Source organism: Gastrolobium bilobum, unplaced genomic scaffold, assembly GCF_033153095.1.
Source record: "Gastrolobium bilobum isolate Gb01-03AN ecotype WA unplaced genomic scaffold, APGP_CSIRO_Gbil_v1 utg27505, whole genome shotgun sequence".
NCBI classification, from domain to species: domain Eukaryota; kingdom Viridiplantae; phylum Streptophyta; class Magnoliopsida; order Fabales; family Fabaceae; genus Gastrolobium; species Gastrolobium bilobum.
In genome coordinates, this window is record NW_026898864.1 from 267,199 (window position 1) to 277,012 (window position 9,814).

The 9,814-nt window shown below is 36.5% G+C and overlaps 1 protein-coding gene across 19 annotated transcripts; it reads left to right on the plus strand.

Moving 5' to 3' along the window:
• The first annotated feature begins 895 nt into the window (after positions 1–895).
• On the plus strand, positions 896–9,605 carry LOC133284792 (respiratory burst oxidase homolog protein A). 19 transcript variants are annotated; one of them, XM_061481882.1, is made up of 15 exons: positions 896–1,421; positions 1,467–1,795; positions 1,998–2,157; positions 2,344–2,392; positions 2,980–3,093; positions 4,682–5,104; positions 6,113–6,499; positions 6,599–6,694; positions 6,964–7,079; positions 7,436–7,603; positions 7,716–7,875; positions 8,042–8,239; positions 8,378–8,506; positions 8,629–8,707; positions 8,807–9,605. In XM_061481882.1, exons 1-15 carry the CDS (start codon positions 1,138–1,140, stop codon positions 8,914–8,916), a joined length of 2,802 nt encoding a protein of 933 aa, XP_061337866.1. In that variant the 5' UTR covers positions 896–1,137; the 3' UTR covers positions 8,917–9,605. The 19 variants fall into 19 exon arrangements, with proteins under 19 accessions (XP_061337866.1, XP_061337867.1, XP_061337869.1 ...); XM_061481883.1 differs by having other exon boundaries at positions 896–1,374; positions 1,438–1,795; XM_061481885.1 differs by having other exon boundaries at positions 896–1,795; positions 2,980–3,110; positions 4,699–5,104; ... (1 more) ...; positions 7,716–7,868; positions 8,089–8,239.
• Positions 9,606–9,814: the final 209 nt, after the last annotated feature.

Here is a 9,814-nt window from a genome sequence, read left to right on the forward strand (position 1 = left end):
GTGCGTGAAATTTAGGACTTTAATTTCGCTTACGGGGAAATGTAGCTTTTAATCTAAAAGAATGAGGACTGATAATACTGAGAACAATGAAGATCTAATTTCTAATTAGTTGATTACAGAAGTTTTGATCGAGAGTCTAATACTAGACTTATGAATGATTTTTGGTAAAAACTTAATTCTTGTAAATGTTTATGAGGTTATGTACCAAAAAAAAAAAACAATATTTAAGACATTAGAAACACTTCTCTTGTATGTATATAGATTAATGATACATTAATAAATTATTTCTTCAATACTTTTTTTAATAACATTATAACACTAACTATAGCAAACTTTAATAAGAATGTACACATATATACTGAGTTGAACGGACAGTAAATTTTAAAGAAAGGAAAAGAAAAGGAAAATGTTAAAAGAGAGAGTAAAAAGAGTAACGAGCGAGACAAATGGATCGTGGGTGGAGTTGAAAAGACGATCCCTGCCGTCTACTCAGAAACTCGGGAATCAGCGGTCCCACTCGCGTAAAAAGAGAGATATTCCCTTTCGTTTTCCAACCCACCACTCACCGCATACTCCTTTTGTGCCTCTAACTCATAACTCATAAGCCACGGAACAGAACTCTAAAGTCTAATACAAATATCAAATTAAAGAAAAAAACCAAACACCAAACATCTTTTGGTGGTCACTGATAACAATCGCACACACCCTTTCTTTCTTTCTTTCTTGTCTCTCCTCTCACCTTTAATTCCACAGCTACATTTGGCTACGAAATCCCACACAACTAATATAAAATCCCACAACACATACCTATTTTCTTGTATATAATATTTTTAATCACATTTAAACTCCATTCCATGAATTTTTGTTCTTCCCATAGGTCTCCCATTACAAATTACGCTGGTCTTCATTTACGCGTTCATGTCTTTGTCTCATATATTTTGAACGCGTTCTACCTCTCTCTCTCTCTCTCTCTGATTCAGACCTCTTCGAAAATTAACTGGGCCTAACCCAGTCCAAGATTTGTTCTCTACAAATAGTCCTCGTAACTTTGCTCAACCACTTGTGCACGTCAGCACCGAATAGCATTAGATAACAAGTTGACATTATTCTGCGTTGTTTTTGTCTGATCAGTGATCAATGAATGGTAATCCGAAGCACGAGCGCCGATGGGCCTCCGACACCGTTCCCGGAAAAGCAATCGTCAGCGCCGGAACTTCGCCGGGAACTGAGTCCAATTCAGCCGCCGACGAGTTTGTGGAGGTCACTCTTGATCTTCAAGACGATGACACCATCGTTCTTCGGAGCGTTGAGCCAGCCTCTGTCATTAACATCGACGATGGCGGCGCCAGTAGCGGCCATGAAACTCCGTCGTCAGTTTCGAGGTCGCCGACGATCCGGAGAAGCTCGTCGAGAGGCTTGCGGCATTTTTCGCAGGAGCTGAAAGCCGAGGCGGTTGCCAAGGCCAGGCAATTCTCGCAGGAGCTGAAAGCGGAGTTGCGGCGGTTCTCGTGGAGCCACGGCCATACTTCGCGTACTGTTTCCTCTTCCTCAGCTGTGAACGGAACCGGAGGTGCCGCCGGCGGCGGTTTTGAAACGGCGTTGGCGGCTCGAGCTCTCAGGAAGCAACGTGCTCAGCTTGATCGCACTCGGTCCGGTGCTCATAAAGCACTTCGTGGTCTGAAATTCATCAGCAGTAAATCCAACGGCGTTGATGCGTGGATCGAGGTGCAGGGGAACTTCGATAGGCTCTCCAAGGACGGTTTTCTCCATCGCGCAGATTTTGCTCAGTGCATAGGTCTGTTTCCTTTTCAAATCTCGATTCGGATTCTTGCATTGTTCGTTTAATTAGTTATTCCAGAGGTTTTTCCCTCCCTGTTTCAATGCATTGGATTTTGTGAATTTTATGGCCTCATTATTATTTAGATCTTGCATACTCTTTCACTTGCTACTGTTTCTTTTGTTGACTTAAAGATTGTTATACTTTTTTTTTTCTCAAGGGATGAAAGATTCCAAGGAATTCGCTCTTGAACTGTTCGATGCTCTTACTCGCAAACGAAGGTTGACGGTTGACAAGATTAACAGGGATGAACTTTTCGAATACTGGACGCAAATTACCGATCAAAGTTTTGATTCGCGGCTCCAGATCTTCTTCGACATGTAATCATTGAAGATTGTTGTTATTATTGAAGTTCAATTTTATAAGTGATAAATAATCTTCCTCGGTTTCCATTCCTATGTCCCGTATATTTGCTCTAATTTTTAAATATCCGTCAAAGCTTTGATGCTTTCTTTGCTTGTAATTCTGATTGTGATCATTACGTGCCTTATTTTTTTAATTCACAGGGTGGACAAGAACGAAGATGGAAGAATCACGGAAGAAGAAGTGAAAGAGGTATAGAAGACTTTTATTTTATATTCCGAACCGAAACTTTATTTGTATTCAACTGAATTTGTTTACTATATATATTTTTTTATACATTTAAACTTGATTTTTTGTGGTAATTTAAATACTCATTTTTTGAATAAATAAGTATTTCTTCATATTATGTATGCAATACGTTGCCGCCTGTGTCGTCCACTTGAGTTTAAATTAATCAACTTTAAGCTGAATTGGGCGAGCTTAGTCTAATGGTTATTCAATTAACTACTTCCAATATTTCAGCATGCCCACACACAACGTATTCCATGTTCTAGAGCATAATATTAGTTGGTATATATATTCAAGAGTCAGTGAACTATGTCTTACTTTTTCAGCTTTGGTCATACAGATGGCGCTTTCATTTTTCTGATTTTACCAAATTCTTAGGAATTTATAATGGAGACGTTATCAGTGGAGTTGGTGGGGGCGTAGTCGTCATTTTAGGCTGCAGCTTTTCTTTTTTCCTATTATAGTCGTTTTCTTAAACACATAATATTTAGTTAAAGCTTTTACATTAATTTTTTCACTAACCAATTCGTGTTATATCTCTTGATTTCCAGATCATCATGTTAAGCGCCTCTGCAAATAAGTTATCCAGATTGAAGGAGCAGGCCGAAGAATATGCAGCTCTGATCATGGAGGAGTTAGACCCCGAAAGACTTGGCTACATCGAGGTGGAAAATCTTCTTATATTCCATAGCATATTCTAACTTTATCAACACATACATATTAGTCATATATACTCTGATGCTGCAATTTATTACCGTTAAAATAAATAACTAGAAAATAATGCGCACTCATTATTTTTCCTAGTAATGAAAACGTATAAGTAATTAATGAGTGCATTATATGATAAATAGGAAAAATAATTTATTATTCCCGTTAAGTGCATAATACACGTTATTTATGATGTTCGCCGATATTAAAAAAAAAAATGGTGTACGATGCTCTTAAACAACCTTAGCATAGTTTAAAGGATTTGGTATATGGTTGACATTATTGTTTTACATAATTTTCATTAGACAACAAAAAGAGAAAAGAAAATATAATTCCATTGGTAAATTAGTTTAGCCGTCCTACCTTAATTTAGTCAGTGTTGGACTAGGACTGCGCCTTTCTTTAGTCCACAGTTGGGCCAAATTGTGTAATTTATTGAATCACACGACATCTCCTATGTTGTTCAACCATGCAGGAAAAAAAAGAAAAAGGAGGACAAACTAGGCTTATGATAAATTAATACAAACTAGCTAGCTGAAGTTAAAAAATGATTTGATGTCCAAACAAAATTAGTACATTATTAGTAATAGTGTCTTCCTCAGTATACAATCTTTTTCATATCCTTTTGCTGCGTCAACAAATTTAACAGCAAACTCAATAAGGGACAACTTTGTCATTATGTACGTAATCTGTTTTACCTTTTATTTCGAATCATTCAGTTCCTTGTGTAAGCAAGTGCCGATGCTGGTCAAATTAAACCATTTATTACAGTGACCTCATTATTTCTTTGACCAATATAACATCCCCTCCCGGGGAAGATATCAGTTATAATTTTTGGATAGTACGGGTTCGTGTTTTTTGGCATCTATATATAAATTTTTTGGGGTTCAGTTTTAAAAGACGTAAGGTATGTTCTTTTAATTTTTTACTGTAAGTGATTGAGTAAAGAGAAAAAAAAAACTTTTCATGTTATAAGTATGTATTATCGAGATACATAGAGTAAAAAATATTAAAAGACACAACTTACATCTTTTTTTAGCACAAATAATTTTTCCAAACTTTTAATGTAAAAGAAAACATGGACATTATGGTAGCAGACAATCCAAGGGTAGATGGAATTGCAATTATTGTCAGTTATTGCATGCCGATCTTAGCTGGATTATTATTTATCAATTAATTTCACATTTCTGTCATTCCTTTCCAAACTGTGAACTCAAAAACGTGTTATGAAGGGTAAATTGGAAAAAAGATCAATACTATTAGCCGTTGTTAGTGGAAAAGGGGTTATCTCCCTGACCAACCTGATTTTATTGACATCGTGAATTCATATTCCTGCTGAGTGATGTTTCTTCACCATGCTTCAGTTTCCAAGTGGCCTTCTTCGCCAGTTAGGCGTACACCTTACTCGACACGTTTGCACGCGTGCTGCATTTTGTTGCTCATGTAGTGCTAATAATGCATATAATTGACATGCTGAAATATCTTTTACACGATTCAACCTCTGATAGTTTTGCGGCATTTTGGATGGTCATTATGTCATCGCAGCTGTGGCAATTGGAGACGCTTCTTTTACAAAAGGACACGTACCTCAACTACAGCCAAGCTTTAAGCTACACAAGCCAAGCTTTGAGCCAGAACCTTCAGGGGCTAAGGAAGAGAAGTCCTATACGTAGGATGAGCCGCAGGCTGCTCTATTATTTGCAAGAGAATTGGAAGAGACTTTGGGTTTTAACATTGTATGTTTGCATAATGATTGGGCTGTTCACGTGGAAGTTTATTCAGTACAAGCACAAAGATGCTTCTCAAATCATGGGTTACTGTCTTCTCACGGCCAAAGGTGCGGCTGAGACTCTAAAGTTCAACATGGCACTTATACTATTTCCCGTGTGCAGAAACACCATAACTTGGCTCAGGTCTACAAAGCTGGCTTACATTATACCTTTTGATGACAACATCAACTTTCATAAGGTACGCACCAACACCACCAGGAATACTCTCGAGTCTAGACTATTCATTTACGTTATTAGTAAGCGCCATCAATAATTGTAATTCCAAACTGATTTTTGGTCTCGTGTCCACCGGGTTATAAAATTTGTTCTTTTACTGTTTGTAAAAGTAAAACATGCAGTGATCAGTAGTAAAATTAATGGGTAGACCCCAGCGGATTAAGTAAGAAAAAGAACGAACCGTAACTAATATAAAATATGGGATTTAAAGTTTCTTGTGTATTTTATCTCCTACACACATAAAATTATGTGGGCCATGTGAAAAGAAGAAGAAGAAAAAACTAAGCTTCACGTACTTTTATGTATATATAAAAAATAATTTATGTCGTGTAATCTAAGAAACTTTGAACCTTAAAAAATATAAAAAGTACAAAAAGATAAATTTCTCTATACCAATCATATATTCTTCAATATTTGACGGATTAATTTTCTAGTTTATCATCAAAACACAAATTCCAAATATTCTAGCATTGAAAAATAACTTGCTAATAATAGGTTGATTTGATATATTGTTAATAAATTACTAATATAAATCTATTTAACCTTTTTTTCATTTTATTTTAGCTATATAAATTTGTGAGTGAATAACTGAATGATGATACAAAAATATAAATTTGTGAGCGAATGACTAAATGATAATACAAAAATGTTGATGCCAAATACAACTACATTGGGTTTAATGTTTATGCTTTTGCTTAAGAAAATATGTTTTTGTCACGCTGAGCATAAAAGTGAATGTGTTTTATTAATTTTTCTTTTCTTTTCTCTTTATAACGGGTCTCCCACTCACCCTCGTATGAATATGACAGAGAAATTTTTTATGCATATTTTCCCCTTATTATAGACTTAAATTGCATAAAAACGAGTCTGTTCTCTGTCACAAAATAGAAAAGATAACAGAAACATAAATAATATATTTATTTATCCTTGTAGTTAAGTATATGATTTCCAGTTTTACTTGATGATACAGACAATTGCTGGGGCCATCGTGATTGGTGTTATACTTCATGTCGGGGATCACCTTGCTTGTGATTTTCCTAGACTTGTAAATTCGTCTGAAGCTGATTATGAGAAGTATTTGAAAGGTGTATTTGGTGATCATAAACCCAGTTATCGAGACCTAGTTAAAGGGCCCGAGGGTGTGACTGGAATTTTGATGGTGGTTTTAATGGCAATAGCATTTACGCTTGCAACCAAATGGTTCAGGAGAAATCTCATTAAGTTACCGAAACCATTTAGTAGGCTCACTGGCTTCAATGCCTTCTGGTATTCACACCATCTGTTTGTCGTTGTCTATGCCCTTCTCATCGTCCACGGTGTAAAACTTTACCTCGTTGACCAATGGTACCTGAAAACGGTATATAATTTTAGTATTAGATTTCAATTATTTAGGATATTTATCAGATGCATTGGCTGTCGCTGATTAGTTACATGACGCATTAATTTCTGTTTTCAGACATGGATGTATCTTGCGGTTCCAGTTTTACTTTATGCGTCAGAAAGAACACTGAGATTCTTTCGTTCTGGTTTCTATACAGTCCGTCTTATAAAGGTGAGCAGAGCAAGTGAAACGATCAGTTTTACGCTCTTAAAACGGTTTTAAATTTCATTATAAATAGGGTTTAATTACTTGTTTTGCGTACAATTGGCCTGGGCTAATTGTGTGCATCCATCCAGAAGAAGAGTCCTACAAAGTATAAACTGCGAGGACCGGGACCTCAAAAGTCACCCTTGACTCCATTACTTCTTATAAATTAAACAATCTTGTAAATTGAAGTTATTAACTTTTGTTTTTTGGTTTAATTGTGGAAAATATCAAAGGTTGCCATATATCCTGGAAATGTTCTCACATTGCAAATGTCTAAGCCTCCTCCATTCCGCTACAAGAGCGGACAATACATGTTTGTACAATGTCCTGCTGTTTCTCCGTTTGAGTGGTGAGTTGCATTTTAGTTTTTTCACATTATTTCGCAGTAGCTATGGTGATTTTGTTGTTGCATGTTGCGGTATTACAATTAACATTATGCTTGATACAATACTTGGGAGTTTTTAATGGGTTGAAAGAAGTAAAAAAGAAGAGCTTTTTAACTAACCACCCTCTGCTAATTTGAGTATCTACCAAGCAGGGATCTTAAGTGTAGTACTTTTTCCCCCTCAGGGATATTGAATAAGAAGAGAAAAAGGGAAAGTAAAGTGATATCGCATTTTATAAGCAGTTAGGAGTCTCAATTTTGTTTCAGAGCGAATTAGTATCGGTATCTAACAATGACATGGGACAATATATGTATGATAGGCATCCATTTTCTATCACCTCAGCCCCTGGCGATGACTACCTGAGTGTTCACATTCGGCAACTGGGTGATTGGACACAGGAGCTTAAAAGGGTATTCTCTGATGTCTGTGAGCCTCCTGTATCTGGGAAGAGTGGGCTTCTCAGGGCTGATGAAACGACTAAGAAAAGGTACATGTTGTTCTTGCCGTATTTTTTTGCCTTATAATTTTGGTCCTCAGGGAGTCGGGGCAAATAATTTATACTTAAATTCCCGCCTACTTCTTGTTAACCATTGATACAGTTTGCCCAAGTTAAAGATAGATGGACCTTACGGTGCGCCAGCACAAGATTATAGAAAGTATGATGTTTTGTTACTTGTCGGTCTCGGAATAGGAGCAACACCTTTTATCAGCATTCTAAAAGATCTCCTCAATAACATTATTAAAATGGAGGAGCTGGCGGTGAGTACTTGCACTACATAGTATTAAACACACTGATTACAATGTAGTTACATATTCATGTTTTATAATATTGTGTCTCATACGAAATGTTATACTGACCATTATTTGAACATCTGAATGTAAAATTAGTACAACTAAAATAACAATCAAGGTTACTTCTATCCAGGATTCAGTCTCTGATATAAGTAGAGGTTCAGACCTAAGTGTTGGGAGTTCTGATTCACCATCTCTTAATAAAATTGGTCCAAGACGGAAGAAAACACTGAAGACTACCAACGCTTATTTCTACTGGGTCACAAGAGAGCAAGGGTCGTTCGATTGGTTTAAAGGAGTCATGAATGAAGTAGCTGAGCTTGATCAAAGGGTATTATAAGTCATTGAAGATCTATTTATCTTATTGATACTTCCTCTTGAAGAACTATTAGTATTTATTTTCCCTGCTACAAGATGAATAAGAATTATTTGCAATGGCAAATTTTAAACGTCAAATTATGAACTTCAGGGTGTCATTGAGATGCACAACTACTTGACAAGCGTATATGAAGAAGGCGATGCTAGATCCGCCCTCATCACCATGGTGCAAGCACTCAACCATGCCAAAAATGGAGTTGATATTGTTTCTGGGACTAGGGTAAGCCTTCGATTTTGTTATTTTTTCTGTATTTTATACTAGCCTCGATGCCATTTTAATTTCTAAATTGGGAGTGAGTAAATTTAAAACCTCGGTTTGCTTCTTTGAATTTCTACTACAAGGTGCGAACTCATTTTGCTAGGCCTAACTGGAAGAAGGTTTTCTCTAAAATGTGTTCCAAGCACTATAATGGACGAATAGGTCAGTCAGTCTCCATCAAGCATACGCTGGTACTTGGTAGACTTTTTTTTCTTTTTTTTTTTCTTGTACTAATACTATGGCTATCTTAATTGGGATCAGGGGTATTTTATTGTGGCGCACCAGTTTTGGCCAAAGAACTTAGCAAGCTCTGCTACGAGTTCAATGAAAAAGGTCCAACAAAATTCGAGTTCCACAAGGAGCATTTCTAAGGAATTTGGACGTAGCTCTCCCATCTGTACTTAAGAGTTAACACAGTAACATCACAACTTAAACCATTTTAGCAACTTGGCGTGGCCAGATTATATGATTATGTTCAATAAGCTAAAACCTTTTGTATAGAATGTGAAGCATTGTACATACCGGCCAGCAAGATTGCTTGGCATTTATGAAACATGTGGCCGCAGAGCTAAAGAGATTAAGCGCAGCTGATATACCGTGCACCACCTTAGTGTGACAGAGCTAAGTTGGAGACGTTGACCTGATTGGGGAGCCACGTGGATTATTGGCAGAGATTTGAAAAAGATAAAGGAGGTAAGGAGACTAAGGAATGGGATTTTGTGCTTTTTTAAAAGTAACTCTCTCATTTTCCTTCGAGTAGATTTCAGGAATTCTACTAGGAAATTGAGGGTGAAACAGGTGACTCACCTTTGCTCCTGCTTGGATTTCTTACCCGGGTAGGGGTCTACATATCTGTAAATGAGACTGGTATAGTGTTTTCATTTTTCTTATTCTTTTTCCAAAGTGACAACTAGTTTTAACTTCACTTCTTTTTTTTGGTCATATATACATTAGAGAAAACTAGTGGTGAACACGAACTAAACAAATGAGCTGATGGAATGTTAATGTCTCATCTGGTCAATTCCTGCGTTAAAACTATCTGCACATCGTTTAAGATTTACAAGCCAGATCAAAAGTGCATTCAGAATTGGGTTTTGCAATGGCCTTCATTATTATTTTTATTATTTCATTGGCAAAAACTTTGAATATGGTTTAAACCCATTCTCAGTGAATACGTTTTGAAAGGGATGTGCAAGAAAGAAAAAAAGCCCAAATGCATAGCATAATGGAGTATGTGTTAGTTAATTGACAACTGAAGTGAAGTTGTAA